Below are 16616 nucleotides of genomic sequence, written 5' to 3'. Positions count from 1 at the left end.
AGCCATGGAGTCAGTAGGAGGAGGGGAGGACCTTCAAGGTCTGTTAAGTCAATTTATGGGTGTTAGAAATACCAGCTGGAATCTAGACTTCCCATTGCTCCACAGAGAAGGGCATTCAGCCCAGCCTGGGAATGGGGGTGTCCCAGAGATACCCTAACTCTGTGACAGGCTGGGGGGGCACCTTCTGAGAGATGCCCCCCTGGGACAGAGCCTCCCTTGTACGGTAGTCTGGATTCTGCCTCCCTCCCAAGTCAGGAGCTACCCTGATAGACTGGCTGGGCTTCCCAGCCCAGGACCAGGCATGATTGGGAGTCAGAGGACAGCTTTCTGTCCCATGTCTTTGGCTCCAGAGCCTCACGCCCTTCACATGCAAAATGAGCGGGTGACCCTTCCTGATCTCTAGGATTCTTTCCAGAAGGGTGGTACTGCCACCGTCTCTGCAGGGTTAGCATCTGGGTTCAGGGTCCAGAGTCCCCAGACCCAGCCCCAGCCTGCCCATGTTCAGAGCCACATGAACTCCATGGTATTGGCGGCTCAAAGCTAGCAAGTGGTGGCCAGGGGTCTGGCTGCTGTTAACCCTGGACCCCACCCCCCCCTCCCTTCCCTGCTTCCCCCTGTCTCCCTGTCCCTCTAGTGCCCAGTGCGCCCCCTCGGAAGGTGGAGGTGGAGGTGCTGAACTCCACAGCCATCAGAGTGCTGTGGCGCTCACCTGTCCCCAGCCGGCAGCATGGACAGATCCGAGGCTACCAGGTCCACTATGTCCGCATGGAGAATGGAGAGGCCAAGGGGCTGCCCCAGATCAAAGACGTCATGCTGGCTGATGCCCAGGTTGGTGGGTGTGGAGCGGGCGGGGCTGGGGGGAGGGGCGGGCAAGCCGAGCTAGGGCAGGCCCAGGGCTCGGAGCCCCCTGATGCGCCCCCAGACCCACACTGCCTCCTTCCTCTTCTGTCTCTTCCAGTGGCTCTGGCGCTTCCCCTCCTTTAGCTAGAATAGACCCACCTTCCTTACAGCCTCTCTGGGACTCCTGCCTCCTCCCACCCCTCTCTGCCCTTCCCTTCTCTCTCTACCTGGCACCTTCTCCCTCTGTCCTTCCCGGGGTTCTCTGTCTGCTCCTCTCCCCTCTGCCCGCCCTGCCTCCTTGTGGTCTCACCTTCACTCCTCTCTCCTTCTCTGCCCAGTGGGAAACAGATGATACAGCTGAATACGTGAGTACCACTTCCTCCTGATGCCCGCTCCCTGCCTCCTGTGCCGTGCCGTGCCGTGCTTCATCCTCCTCAAAGCCCATGGCCTCTGCACGCCTCCTTGCACGCCTCCTCCTCCTCCTCCTCCTGCTCTGCCTCCCTCCCCACCCCCAGCACCACAGGAGGGCTTCCTCCCGGCCCCAGTCCCAGGGCTCAGATTCCTTAGAGGACAGTGTGTCACCTCCCTTCCCAGAGTCAGGAGAGGCAGGGTCGGGAAGCCTGGGCTTTGAGGATACTCTCTTCTTCCCATGCCTATGGCCTGGTCATGTCCCTTTTCCTTTGTTGTGGGGAGAAGAGAGAACAGTGGCCTGGGAATGGGAACACCGAGGTTTGAGTTCTGGCTCTGCCTCCCCCAGCTTGGGGAAGGTGCTCGTCTTCCCTCTCCTCTATAAAATGAGGTGCTTGGATTAGATGGAATCTAAGGGCCCTCCCAGCTCTGATATTCTGGGTTCTAAGGGTTCTCCCAGGGCAGCCATTCCATGTTCTAAGGGCCTTCCCAGATCTGACATTCTGTGTTCTAAGAACCTCCTGACTCTGACATTCTGTGTTCTAAGGGCTCTCCCAGCTCTAATATTCTGGGTTCTAAGGGCCTTCCCAAGGCTGCCATTCTATGTTCTAAGGGCCTTCCCAGCTCTGCCATCTATGTTCTAAGGGCCCTCTCAGCTCTGTCATTTTATGTTCTAAGGGCTCTCCCACCTTTGACATTCTGTTCTCTAAAGACTGCCCCAGCTCTGACACTCTTTGTTCTAAGGCCCCTCCCAGCACTGCCATTCCATGTTCTAAGCCTCTCCCAGCTCTGATATTCTCTGTCCTAAGGGCTCTCCCCTGCACTGATAGTCTAAATTCAGTGTTTTAAGGTCCCTCTGTCTCTAACATTCTCTGTTCTAAGGTCCTCCCAATCCTAACATTTTGTGTTCTAAGGCCCCTGCCAGCACTGACATTCTATGTTCTAATGTTCCTTCTAGCTCTGACATTCCGTGACCTAAGAGCTCTCCCACCTCTGATATTCTCTGTCCTAAGGTCTCTCCTAGCATTAATATTCTCCATTCTAAAGGGCCCTCCCACCTCTGACAGTCTATGTTCTGTGTTCTAAGGTCCCTGCCAGCCCTAACATGCCATGTTCTCAGATCCCTTCTAGACCTAGCATTCCATGTTCTAAGGCCCCTCCCAGCTCTGATACTCCCTGTACTAAGATCTCTCCCAGCTCTTATATTCTGTTCTGAGGGCCCTCCCACCTCTGACAGTCTTTGTTCTCTGTTCTAAGTTCCCTCCCAGCTCCGACATCCTGTGTTCTAAGGCCCTCCCAACTCTTGACAGCCTGTGTTCCAAGGTCCCTCGCCCAGCTGTGACACTTTAGGTTCTAAGGTCCCTCACCCAGCTCTGACATCCTATGTTCTAAGGTCTCTCCCAGCTCTGACATTCTATGTTCTAAGGTCTCTCCCAGCTCTGACATCCTGTGTTCTAAGGTCCTCCCAGCTCTGACATTCTATGTTCTAAGGTCCCTCCCAACTCTGACACCTTATGTTCCAAAGTTCCTCACCCAGCTCTGACATATTATGTTCTAAGGTCCCTCCCAGCTCTGACATCCTATGTTCTAAAGTCCCTCCCAGCTCTGACATCCTATGTTCTAAGGTCCCTCCCAGCTCTGACATTCTGTGTTCTAAGGTCGCTCCCAACTCTGACACCGTATGTTCCAAAGTCCCTCGCTCAGCTCTGACATATTATGTTCTAAGGTCCCTCCCAGCTCTGACATCCTATGTTCTTAGGTCCCTCTCAGCTCCAACATCCTATGTTCTAAGGTCCCTCCTAGCTCTGACATTCTATGTTCTAAGGTCCCTCACCCAGCTCTGACATCTTATGTTCTAAGGTCCCTCCCAGCACTGACAGTCTGAGTTCTGTGTTCTAAGGCCCCTTTCTATTCTGACATTGGAAGACTTGGAGTCCCATAGTCCTAATCCTGTGCTGGGAAGACAACAAGATGATGAAAATGCCATCTTTGCTTCCATAATGCTTCCCAGTTTGTAGGGAGCTGTGCCCCACAGCTCTGGAAGAAGGTTGGCTGCCCACATTAGAGAGGGGATGCTGAGGAGCTGGGAGAGGCCATCACTGTAGAACTGGAGGGTTTGTCTAGGGCTTTCTTCACAGCAGCTCTCGGAGGTGGTTCATGCATGCATCGCTTTCCCCATTTTACGAGTGGGAAGATAGAGGCTCGTGGTCATGCAGACAGTCCTAATACTCAGGTCCAGGTGCCTTCTACGGTAGAATGGTGGGAGAAGTCCTGGGCTCGGCCCCACGCATTTCCTCCTCTCATTAAGGAGACAGGACACCCGTGCCAGGACTGCTGAAAAAGCAATCCCAGGCAGTGGTGGCACTCACTTTAAGGAAAAGCCAGGGGAGTGCACAGGGTCTGGGTTCAAATCTAGACCCTGCCATTTTACCTGCCTGACCTTGGGCTGTCACTCCTCTCTCTTCCTCAATGGATAGAGCGGTGGACATGGCATCAGAAAGACCCGAGTTCAAATGCCGCCTCAGACACTTAGCTGGTAACTGCGGGCGAGTCACTTAACCTCTCTCAGCCTCATTTTCCTCATGTGTAAAATGGGGATGATAAGAGCTCCCTAGGGCTGTTGTGAGGACTAGATGACATGATATTTGTTAGCACTTTATGAATGCTAGCAGCTATTGTCACTGTCATCGTCTCAGAGATCTCAGTCAGGTGACACTGGGCTCATCCTCGTCACCCAGACCTTCGCCACAAACACAACAGTGGTCAGAGGGGCTGCCTGAGTCCCCTCCCCGTGCTGCGGGTTTCCAAAGTGCTCCAGAACCTGGAATTTAGGATCACAGAATTTGAAGCTGAAAGGACGCTCTGAGATCGTCTAGGACAATGCCTCCCTTCCCCCACCCCCATCATTTTATAGGCAGAGAGACTGAGGCCTTCCCCGCCCTACCCCCAACATCTTGTTAGAGCTGGAGAAGCTGAGCTCTGGACCAATGAGGTCACTCAGGTGGTGTGTGGCCAAGCTGGGATCTAAGCCCAACATCACGATGTCTCACGTCACCCACTGGGGTCAGAAGTCAGAAAGGGCCCTGGAGCAAGAGGCAGGAAACCTAGCTTCTAATCCTGACTGAGCCCACTGACCTCAGACAGGCCGCTTGCCTCATCTGGGCTTCGGTCTCTCCTCATCTGTAAAATAAACCATTCGGACCGGACACTCTCTGAAGTCCTTTGAAGCTCTCAGACCTAGGCCCCTGTGGCTTCATGCCATCTCCAGCCCCTGCCTCCCTCACAGGGCGGCAGAGATCCTATGTGGGAAAGTGCTTCAGCAATTAGAAAATGTTCTATGTACAGAGAGTGTGGGGGAAGAAAGGCCCCGGTGATCACTGGACTGCAGTGTGTCCTGTCAACAAAAGGCTCGAGTCCAAGGGCCCTTCCAGCTCCAACACTGTCCATTTCGCTGGGAATTTCGCATTGGCTCAACCTCATTTCCGCCAGAAGGGAAAACCAGATGTCAGGATGTGGGCCCTCAGGAAACACCCTCAGATCCTCACTGCCTAATTTCTTTTGCCCAAAAGACCCCCACTAGGCTCTTTTTGCCAGGATGCTTTTTCTCCCAGTTAATATCTTTAAAGGTTCCAAAGGATACGGGCTGCCCTGATAGGATAGAGAGATGGAGAAGGCGTTGCTTGATCAGGAGGAGGAGGAGGCCCGGCCCTTTGAGGCTCTGGGGGGAATCCCTGCTCTGTGTGTGCTGTTCCCTGCCCCTAATCTCATGCAATTCCCGTCTTCCTTGTTTGATATAAGCCAGGCATCCTCAAACCAAGAGGGCTGAGGCCAGCTCCAGAAATACCCAGATGTCCCTAAACGAGTGTGTATGTGGCTTGTGTGTGTGTGTGTGTGTGTGTTTATAGTGATGCATGTGTATATCCAAGAGGGTGTATGAATGTGTGCACGCTCAGGCTGCTGGAGTCCAGGGGTCCAGGGCTGGGTGGGTAATGCCCACCAAAGTCTCTCCTCCAAAGACCAGACTCCTTGTCCATACCGAGAAAGCTCAGGAGGTAGTCTGGAGTAGGAGCAAGAACCCTGGGCTGGGAGTCAGGGACCCTGTTGTTCTAATCCCAGCTGCACCATTAACCCATTGGGAGACCTCAGGTGAATCATCTCTCTTTTCAGGGCCTCAGTTTCCACAGTAGTTAAATGGAAGGGTTGGCCCAGTATTCTCTTTGAGTCCTTCTAACCCTAGTGGTCTACGCTCATGAAAAACATGAGTATTTCCCTGGAAGCTGGGAAGGCCAAGAGGCTGGGGAAGGGCCAGCCAGAGCCCCTGAAGACAGGATCAGGGGGGTTAGAAGACTGAAATGGTACCTAAGGCTAGGACAGCACCTCAGAGGCAATTCAAAGGTGTGTGTACACCAGCCCAGGGCCTTTTCCATCCTGCTCCCCAGAAACATGAGGCAACGTAGAGATGAGGAGGTGCCTTTGGCCTCTGTTTCCAGATTGTGTGTCTTTGTGTCTCTGTGTGTGAGTGAAGGAACATCTGCATCTTCAGGGGTGTGTATGGAGGCTGTCGGGAGACAGACATGCTCTAGAGAAAGCATCCACGTGTGTGACACAGAGAGGAATTCATTCACTCTGTCAACATCTGTTGAGCTTTTGCTTTGTCAAGCCCTTGGCTGAGACACACTGTGGGGGACAGAGCAGAGGTAAGGGAGCCTGGTCCCTGCCTATGGGGAAGTGGAGAGAGCTAGCGGGCAGTGGGAAGAATGTTGGCCTTACGGTCAGGGCCCCTGGCTCAGTGCCTCAGGTCAGATCGCAGGCCATTCCTGGCCCTCAGTTTCCTTATTGGCAAAATGAAAGAGGTAGGCGGGCAAGAGAGGTTTAAAGAGCCCTCCCCACTCAGACAACCCATGAGGTGCTCTGAGTCTGATTGGGACCATACACACAACTGCAAAACCATGCAGCCTGAGAAGAGAATGCTGGAGAGAGAAGGAGAGGATGAAGATGAGAGAATGAGGGGGAGAGAGATGAGAGAGGGAGAGAGAAAATGAGAACGAGAGAAGAAATGAGAGAGAAAGAGAGTGAATGAGAGAGAGTGAGGACAAGTGGGAGAAGGAGCAAGAAAGAATGAGAAGGGAGGGAGAGGCAGGGAGGGACCAGAGCTTCAGGTCTGGGCCAGCTTGGGCTTGAGGAGACTTGGCTGAATTGAATTGACCTCAGACCGCAGGGTCTCACGGCCAGAAGGAGGCTCCTTAGAAAACTCCCTCATTTTGCAGTGATCTAATGAAGGCCCTGAGAGAACATGACTTCCTATGATGCCTGTTTCACATTCCTGCGACACACTTGCTATTTGTACGTCCTAGTTGTCTGGATAACTAGTTATTCTGTGCATACACAAACACATGCATATATGCGTTTATTGTTGTCAGGTCCCCCATTTGGGATTTTCTTGGCAGGTTTAATGGAGTGGTTTACTATTTCCTTCTCCAGCTCATTTTACAGATGAGGAAACTGAGGCAAACAGGGTTAAGTGGCTTGGCCAGGGTCACACAGCTAGTTAAGTGTCTGAGGCCAGATTTGAACTCAGAAACATGAGTCTTTCTGACTCTAGAACCGACGCTCTATCCGCTGTGCCATCTAGCTGCCCTCCAAAAAAATACTCACATATGTAAGTCATACTATATATGTGTTTGTATATAGATTAGACAGATAAATCATATTCTTTAACGAGAATATGTGCCAGTGACTTATTGCTCTTCCAAATTGTGATCCCCACAATGGCAGAGGCTGTGCCTTCCCTGGAATTGGCCTCCCCCTCAGTGCCAACCAGAGAAAGTACTTAATAAGCATCAGGAGAGAGGTGGGAATCAGGACCTCCTTATGGGTGACCATGGGTGAAGCATAGCACTTCTCCAAAACTTATAAAATGGCAGCAGTCATGCCTGGAGTTCTGTTTCACACAGTTGTAGGAAGACTCAAGTCAGGTAATGATGTAAACCACTTTGTGGTTGTTGTCGTTGTAGGCTAGGATCATGAGACTCCCAGATAAGGAAACTCCCTTCCAGTGTGGGTTGGCACCTTCACTGTAATGTATAGCCTTAGCCAGTTGCCCAGAGCACTGAGAGGTTAATGACTCTCCCAGAATTACTGAGCCATTGAAGGGAGCTGGTGGGGGTCAGTTGTGTGGATGGAGTATGAGAAGCATTTGTATTGGGTTTGTGTAAGACAGAGAGGTTGCCTGGATGGGTGAGGGAGGTTCAGAAGGTTCGTAAGAAAGGAAAAAATTTGGAAAATCTGCATGAAAGAAAAATTTAGAGGGTATGTATGTGTGAGTCCAACATCCCAGAGTTGGGAGGGTCCTCAGAGACCAACTAGTCCCATGCCTGCCTGAACCAGAGTTAAGTCCCTTCTGCCTCATAATCAGCAAGTGGAGGGTCATCCAGCCTTTGCAAGAAGATCTCCAGTGAGAGTAGACCCATTCTACTTTGGGATAGCTCTGTCAGGAAGTTTCTCCTGCTCTCCAGCCCACGTCAGCCTCTTTGTGGTATCTACCCATTGCTCCATGCTCTGTCCTCTGGAGCTAAGCAGAACAAAGCTCATCCCCCTTCCATATGATGGCCCTTGAGATTTCTGAAAACAGCCATCATAGCCTCTTCAGCTTCTCCAAGTTAAAACATCACTGTTTCTTCCAACTTAGATGTCCCAGTTGTCCTCTAAATGCTCTCCAACTTATCAAAGCATGGTCCTCAGAACCAAGCACAGCCTTCCAGTAGAAAGCAGGCTCCCTGTGGCCAGGCCTGCTTCCTTTTTGTCTTGCTATCTGCAGTGCCTAGCCCTGGGTCTTACATGTCAGAGGTGCCCAATCATTGTTGGTTGAATTGAATTCATGGGGTGTATTGAGGGCAGAGTACAATGAGACCATTCTCTTTCTAGGTCAAGATACCATGCTTCTTTTTACACCTCCTTTGGCTTCCATATCAAGTGTTGACTCATATGGAGCTGGCTGTCCACTACACCTCTCCTCTCTCCCCCCAGTCTTTTCAGAAGAACTGCTCTAACCGTGTCCCTATCACCTTGCACGTGTGAGATAGATTTTTTTTTCTTGAACCCGAGTCAAAAACTTTAAACTTCATATTATTAGATTGGACCCACATTTCTAGTCCATTGAGTTCTTTTGTGACCCTGATGCTGTTATCCAGTCCTTTTGCTTACTCTTCTAGCTTTGTGACATCTACAGTTTAATAAGCACATAATCCGTATCTTTATCCAAGTTATTGGTCAAAATATAAACAACACAAGGCCAAGAACAGATACTGAGGTGGCACGCTAGGAACGCCTCTTCAGGCTGATATTGGACCGTTAATGACTAACCTTTGGGTCTCATCATTCAGCCATTTCCAAATCCACCCAATCGTGTTATATGATCCAGCCCATCTCACGCCACACCAACATAGCATCAAAGATGTTCAAATGTTTTGCCAAAATCTGGGTAAACTCTATATGTGACATTCCCTTGACCTACCAGTCTAGTAACCTCGCCAAAAAAAAGTTAGCTGGCCTGGACTATTTTTAATGAAGCCATGCTGGCTGTTCCTAAGAATTAGAGCTGTCGCCATGGGAAATGGGCTGCCTCAGGTGGTAGCGGACTCTCTCATGGAAGTCTTCGAGCAAAGGCTAGATGACAACTCATCAGGTTTGTTGTAGAGGGAGGGGGATTCTTGTTCAGACACGGTTGTGACTAGATGGCTTCCCAAGAGTCTTTCTGACCTTGATGTCTGTGATGCTGTGATCACTCCTTCCCTTTCTAAATATCCACTGACCCTCCATTTGACGATGCATTCTAGAATCTTGCCACAAGTCAATAAAACAAATTCACTGGTGTAGAATCTGCTGGTCCCACTCTTCCCTTCTTTGAAAATCAGGGCAGCATTTGCTCTCCTTTTGTCCTTGCCTGTCCTCCACAGTCTTTTTAAAGACCACTTAGAGTGGCCACATCAGCCACTGGTGAATGCCAGTACTCAGGAATGCACTCCCTCTGCCGAGTAACAAACTCCCCACTGGCCATTTTTATGCTGTCCTCTATAGACTAAAAATCATTTTCCTTGTCAGAGATAAACAGAAGCAAATTAGGAGCTCGTTTGCTCTAACTTCTCATATATTTGTTATCATGGTCCAGCAATTCCATGACTTCTTTGACCCGTCCTCTCTTCCCTAACCTAGCTTTGTCTTCCTTAATTTTCTTTACCAGCCTCAACTTAACCAGAGATTTAGCACTCTTCTCCTAGGAACAGGCTTTTGTTGCTCATCCTCCGTTCCTTGTCCTGGTTTCTATCTTCTGTTTCTGTCTTTTTATTTTTAATTTCATCAAGATTTCATCATAGCATATATCTTTAAATGTCATCATAGTATGTTTTTAATTTTTTTTAACTTAATTTGATTTTTAAGTCTGCATTTCCCCCACCCAACTTTCTCCTTTTCCCTATATTGAGAAAGCAAGAAAAACAAAATCCCTATTACAAACACATAGGCTCGAGGAAAATAAATTCCTCAACTGGCCATGTTACCTCCAAAATGTGTCTCATTCTGCACTTTGAGTCTCTCACCTCTCTGTCTAGAGCAGGGGTGGGGAACCTGTAGCCTTCCCTTGCCCTAGAGGTTCCCCACCCCTGCTCTAGAGGTTGGCAGCATGTTTCATCAAATTGGCTTATTTATATGCATCTTTTTCAGATCTAAGTTAGTTGGTGAGTTTTTTGTGCATCTATATTGGCCTCTTTCGACCATCTTTCCCCCTGCCCCCTTTCACGAATTTTTTTTTTAATTTGATTTGCAATACAGAACTGTTTAAGTGTTCCAGAAATTGTGTTCCAGTAGTCTGGCCATTTCAGAAAGCAGTGATAGAAGACAGAGGACCCGTCAACAGTTCTGGCCAGCAGTGAGGCCTGGAAGTAGACCAGAAATTGTGTTCTGATAGATTAGAACCATTTTAAAAGGTGGTGACAGAAGACAGAAATAGAAGGAGGACCCTCCCCTGTTCTACATACAACAATAGGGTCTTCCCTACTCTGTTCCATCACTGAGGAAAGAGCAGAAATATATCTTTCTACATAAAAAAGTAAGCACTAACAAAATATAAGTATTATCGAGCCAAAAAACAAAAAGAGGGAGGGAAGACCTAGTGATAAAGACAAAGCGTTATACATCAGTTGTTTGAATCAGCAAACTTTGTACCTAAGGAAAGAATGCTGCATTTGTGTATTAAAATTTTAATATCCTCAAAATTAGATTCTTTAAAAACCTACTTAAAAGATTATTTCTATATAAGAAAATTACCCCCCTAAAGAAAATAAGCAACATATTAAAAATAGACACTGCTTTCCCTCCCTCCTTATCATTTCCCTTTTCTTACTCCTGAGGGCTTCCCATCTCCCTAGACCCACTTCCCTTATAGAATTTTAGTCCGTAGGATCCTGCCTGTCCTCCCTCTGAGCTTTTAGAAACTCACTCTCCCAGAATCTGGGGTTTGTGTGCCTGGGGGCCTGGTCCTCCTCACCTTCTCTAGCACGATTCCTAAGACGTGGTTCCCTTAAGATGCCTGTAATTTCCCCCCTGGACACCAGTTTCATCTTCTTGGAAACCATTGTAGCAATTTCCCTCACTGGGGCCTCCGCATTCCAAAGAATGAAATGATTATTAACGCAAGCAAAGAAATCACGTGGTGCCGTGATTTGAGCGCAGAGCTCCAGCAGACGTCTGTATAACTACAGGCCCTGTTCCCTGCTCTGTGGTGACTGTGATGGGCTTGTGATCTGTTTGCCAAGCCTTTCATCTCTCTCTTCTTTCTGTCCAAGAGTTGTGTAGCATATTACGGTATCATTCATGTTTCTGCCACTGTTAAGCTTTGCCTACGTGATCGCCACCATGATGCCCCACTCTGCTTCTTGGATCTCCTCACAGGATTAGATCTTCTACCCAGTGCCATGCGCCACCTTTCCTTTTCCCTATCTTATTACTTTTAAATGGGAGCCGCTTTTCCTTAGCCATGTTTCAGGTATGGTGATCTTCCCAAGTTTCGGTGATGCTTATGAATGATTTGGAAAAGAAATGATGTGTAAGAGAGGTTTAGTGGGTAAGTTTATGAGAAAGATTAGAAGGTTATGTGTGAGACAGATTTGTAGGAAGTGTTTAAGAGGAATTCAGAGGTAGTTTATACGACAGATACGTGTGAGAAAGGACCATTTCATTCTTTGTATTTGTACCCAGCACAGCACACAGAAAATAGTAGGCACTATATCATTGCTTGTTATCAATTGATTGGTTTATTTAGAGAGTACAGATGTCTATAAGAAGGGAAAATTTGAAGGGCATGTCTATATAAAACAGATTTGGAGAGTATGTGTTGGAGTATAAAGGGTATTTGAACAATGTGTTATGTATGAGAGAGTCTGGGAGGAGGGTAGTGTATTAGAGAAAGACATGGAATAGATGTCTGCATGTGTTATCCAGGAATGTGTCTCCATCTTTCTCTGACCTGGTCATGTCTCCCCCTGCGTGCCCCTGGCCTGGGTTGGGGGCTAGATGGATGACCTGGGGATATGCTAGGTGCCCTGCCATGTCACGGGGCCTCTGACGCCTCCCTCTTCCCTTGGACTCTTCCCTCGATAGGAAATGGTCATCGACAGGCTGCAGCCTGAAACCTCATACTCCGTCACTGTGGCAGCATACACTATGAAAGGTGACGGTGCACGCAGCAAACCCAAGCTGGTGGTGACCAAGGGAACAGGTAAGAGGCATGCCCCCAGAAAGGCAGTGTGGTTATAGTGGGGAGAACCCTGGCCTTGGAGGCAAATACCTGAGTTTGAATCTGAGTTTGTTCCTTATTATCTATGGGGCCGGGGGCAAACAAACCCCTTCATGCATTTGAGGCTCAGTATTTTCATCTGCAAAATGGAAAAGTTGAGATAGCATAATGTAGAGGCTAGTGAGTTGGCCTTGGAGTTTAGGTTCTGTCTCAGACATTAGTGCCTGAGTGATCCTGGCCAGGCCATTTAATCTTTCAGTGACCCGAGCAGCCCTCCTGAGATTTGGTGCGGCCAGCTGGCCAGCATCGGTAAAGGGAACTTCCTCACCATGGCTCACCTGTACCAATGAAATCACAGGTTTAGTCCAGAATGAACAGAGTGTCTGTGGGCTCCATCCTGGCAGCTGAGGTGTTGTAAGGAAGCATTAGAACCCTGAGAAAGGCTAGGAGGAAGGGCACGCTGGGCCCACCTAGGCAGACTAAGTAAAGGAGCCAGCCAGACCCTTGAGTCTGAAGAGCTTAGTGAGGAGGAGGAGGAGCTCCTTGGGAGAACAGGGCAGGCTTCCTGGAGAGTCAGAGGGAAGAGAGGCGGTCCTTCCAAGAAAGGCAAATATGCCAAGCTGGGGGAGGGAAGACTTTAGCCAAGCTGTGGCAGAGGGCACATGTAGGGAGGGGAGCATGAGCAGCTGAAGAGGGAGGATAGAGTTTAGGAGAGCCCTAAATGTCGACGTATTCTAGGTAGCAGGGAACCATGGAAGATGCTTGAGCAGGTGAGGGGATGGAGATTTCTGCTCCACGATTTTGCCGGGAGCAGTACTTAATCAGACATCCTGTGCAAGAGGGATTAGATGGAGAGAGACCAGAGGCGGGGAGATTGTGAAGAGAGAAGCCTGACTGGTGGGAACTTTAGTCCTCCCCCCTGCTCCCCAGTGTGCTCTGTGAGCCCATACAAGTCACACAGGCTTTGAGACGCCCACAGAAAAAAGAGGAGTTGGCCTGGGGAAAGGAGAACGGGGCTGGGGATGCTCCCATAGCCCCCCCCCCCCACCTTTCTCCCGGTTTCCTCTAGGGTGAGTCTTACTTAGGGCATCGGGTGTAGCCACCCAAGAATGTTAGACCATAGACTGTCAGACCTTAGAGATCATCGAGATCAGCCTCATGTTGCAAATGAAGTGCACAGGGATGGTCAGCGGCAAAGTCTGGATTGGAACCCAGGCCTGTCTGTGCCTTTAAATCACCCCATACTTCTATGTTCCCTCTCTCGTCTCTCCCATTATGTGGGTGAAAACCAGGAGTCCATCATGTCAGGATGTTTCGCCCCATGTTCCCCCCAAATCGGTTCCCCCAGCCTAAAATGGCCGTCTTAGGACAAGCCTTGCCACTGGCACCCTGCTGCCCTCATCTCTGCCAGGCTGGTGCCATACACCCTCCACAAGGAGAGAGTCAGGCTGGCAGCTCCTTTCATTTAAATTCTATAAGAGAGCCCATTTTCCTCTTTCGTGTCCAAAGCAATTGAGAAATAAAACACTTCCCTCCCACCCTCAAATTATGTTTGTTGTACAAATGTAATCCTTCCCAGCCCAGCTGATTATGGAGACATTTAGGACAATCTCTCCTCTCCGCCCCCCGCTCCCCAAACCACAGAGGTGGTAATAATGTTTTTCTCCACAATAGCATTGTGCTTCCCAAGGAGGATTTCCCCATGTCCCAATCAGGGAGAGTCTCCCAAGACATTTATAGTGGATGGGATCTCCGGCAGTCAGGCCTCTGGTGCCGGCTCCCAGGTCCACTAGGGTCAGCCCCACTCTGCCTCCCCAGCCTCAATCCCTTCATCCATCCGCAGGTCCTACAACTGCAAATCCAGTGTGAAGGTTACCCTGCAAGCCTCGGTTTCCCTATCTAGAAAATGGGGCAGTGAGCCTTATACTACCAACCTCACCAGATGGATGTGATGAAAGTGCTTTGTAATCCCTAAAGAGCCCAAGAATTAGGGCTTGACATAATTGTTTTACCCTCTCCCTTCTTTGTCCTGTCTTTCAGTCTTGGGCAAGCCCAGTCTATCCATACACCAGACCCTGGACAACAGCTTGCAGGTGCGCTGGGAGCCAGCTCCGGGGTCCGAGGGCCAGGTCCTAGGCTACCGGCTGCAGTTTGGCCGGAAGGATGTGTCCCCCTTAGCCACCCTGGAGTTCCCAGCCTCAGAGGACCAATACACAGCCACCAGCATCCACAAAGGGGCCACGTACGTGTTCAAACTGGCTGCCAAGAGCCGGGCGGGCTTCGGGGAGGAGGCGGCCCAGGAGCTCAGCATCCCTGAGGACGTGCCACAGGGCTACCCGCACATCCTGGAGGCTGGCAACGTGTCGGCAGCCTCGGTGCAGTTCCGCTGGCTGCCCCCCGTGCCAGCCGAGAGGAATGGGGCCATCATCAAGTACACCGTGGCCTTCCGAGAGGCCGGCTCGGCGGGGCCGCCCGTGGAGACAGAGCTTCCCGCATCACCGGATAACTCGTTCACCTTGCAAGGCCTCAAGCCCAACACAGCCTATGATGTTAAAATCCGTGCCCACACGAGTCAGGGCCCCGGGCCCTACAGCCCCACTGTCCGCTATCGGACATTCCTCCCGGACCAAGGTAGGACTTAGCACTTCTCCTGCCCTCCTCTCTGGCTGGGGCTGGTGTTGGAAGCAGTGAGCTACTCACCCCCTGTCCCCCCCCAGGCCTCGACATCAGCCGAAGACCTTCTTCCTCCTCCTCTCCTTCCCCACCCCTCCCCACCCCCAGCCCACCTCACTCAGGTAAGTCTGCTGGTTTTTTGGTGTTTTTTTTTTCCTTCCTTCTCGATGATGCTCTTGGAGCTGAGTTCAGACATACCGGGCCGGCACCCAGGCGGGGCGAGGCCTCACGACAGGTGGGAAGCGCCTTTCTCTACACGCTCTGTGCCGTGGGGGGACAGCGCCTCGCCAACCCAATGCCCTCTGTCTGCCCCCTTCCTCTGCTCCTCCTCTTCCTCTGTCTCTTTGCCCTCCTCCTCTTCTCCCCCATCAACGCCGTTCAGTCCTGGGGTCTTGATTCTTCAGGACTAGGTAGAAAGGGCCCACCTCGGATAGGCAGGAAACAGGCTGGCTAGAAGTGTGAGAGCTGAACCGCAGGACAAGCAGGCAACAAGGGACGACTGAGCTTCCTTCTCTCCCCAAGGCCACAGGCCCTTCCACCCCAACCCCTCCTTCCCAGCCCTCACTGCTTTCTCCTGTCTCTCTCTGTCTTTCCCTGCCTGCCTGCCGTGGCTCCCCCAATGATGATGTAGTCTCGCCCAAGAACTTCAAGGTGAAGATGGTGATGAAGACCTCGGTCTTGCTGAGCTGGGAATTTCCTGAGAATTATAACTCCCACACCCCCTACAAGGTGAGTCCCTGGCCTGCACTTCCCTGAATGCACACATGTGTAGAATTGCACACACACACATGCATGCACTCGCACACACACACACACACACACACACACACACACAGCAGCTGCCTAGAGCAGTCTGCCCCTCGGGCTGGGCAGCATCATAGCCAAGGTCCCACCTGTCCATCAGGAGTGAAGGCAGTTCTGATGTGCAGTATTGGGGTGCCACCTTACTGTGCAGGCACAGGCCAGCAGCAGAAAGCCCCTGAGTCTTTGGGGCCCTGAAGAGGGGGAAGGGAAGCACTCAGCCCACAGAGGAGGGAGGAGAGAACCAGGGTAGAGTCTGGGGCTCGATTGAGGAGGCCCCTCCGTGTCAGGCTGAGAGGTTTGGCCTTTGGTCTGTAAGTGGAAGCTGGTTCTGACCTCCAGCCTCCTCTGTCCCCACCCCCCAGATCCAGTACAACGGGCTCAACATTGACGTCGATGGCCGCACCACCAAGAAACTCATCACCAACCTCAAGCCAAGCACCTTCTACAATTTTGTGCTGACCAACCGCGGTAACAGCATGGGCGGCCTGCAGCAGACCGTCGCCGCCTGGACGGCCTTTAACATGTTGAACTCTAAGCCCACCATCACCCACAAGCCCGAGCCTGACGGCCGCGTGCTGGTGCAGCTACCCGACGGCCAGAGCCCCGTGCCTGTCCAGTACGTCGGCCTCCCTGGCCCTGTCCCTCCCTGTGCCTGTGAGGCAGGCACACTCCGTTGGCAGGTAGAGGGTGCAGGGAGCCAGGGTTGGAATGCACACAGCACCATCCTCATCACCAGGAAAGTCTCCCAAGGGGAAAAGCTTTGGGGGTTTCCAGACCTCCAGGACTTCCCAGTCACAGGAGGCTGCTTCTGCCGTCTGCCCTGCATCTCATGTCCCTCTAACACCTGAAGTCAGGCAGGGCCAGAGCAGAGGCTGGGAGGACTGCCAGCTCCACTCTCAGGTTCCCTCTGTGGAGGTCTCTCACTCTCGACCTCTTCTCTCCCCGCACAGGAGCTACTTCATTGTGGTGGTGCCTCTGAGGAAGATCCGGGGCGGATTCCAGAATCCCCCAGCCAGCCCAGAGGATATGGACCTAGAAGAGGTGAGGAAGGGTCCTCAGAGTGGGGGTTGTGGGCACTGCAGAGAGCCGGGGCTCAGGGCAG

General features: G+C 51.1%; 1 protein-coding gene across 4 annotated transcripts in view; it reads left to right on the top strand.

Moving 5' to 3' along the window:
- PTPRS (protein tyrosine phosphatase receptor type S) overlaps nt 1–16616 on the top strand; it is a 145694-nt gene that overhangs the window by 95172 nt on the left and 33906 nt on the right. For 2 of the 4 annotated variants that reach the window (XM_036741806.1, XM_036741805.1), the window contains 7 exons: nt 635–828; nt 1179–1205; nt 11902–12019; nt 14078–14668; nt 15342–15439; nt 15877–16130; nt 16465–16555. In XM_036741806.1, the coding sequence (XP_036597701.1) occupies nt 635–828; nt 1179–1205; nt 11902–12019; nt 14078–14668; nt 15342–15439; nt 15877–16130; nt 16465–16555 (1373 nt within the window). The remainder of the gene's footprint in view (nt 1–634; nt 829–1178; nt 1206–11901; nt 12020–14077; nt 14669–15341; nt 15440–15876; nt 16131–16464; nt 16556–16616) is intronic. The other 2 variants (XM_036741808.1, XM_036741807.1) reach the window with 1 other exon arrangement.

This window comes from Trichosurus vulpecula, chromosome 1 (assembly GCF_011100635.1).
Source record: "Trichosurus vulpecula isolate mTriVul1 chromosome 1, mTriVul1.pri, whole genome shotgun sequence".
In the NCBI taxonomy this organism is placed as follows: domain Eukaryota; kingdom Metazoa; phylum Chordata; class Mammalia; order Diprotodontia; family Phalangeridae; genus Trichosurus; species Trichosurus vulpecula.
Note: the sequence above shows the minus strand (reverse complement) of the source record. Positions and strands in the feature narration are given on the sequence as shown.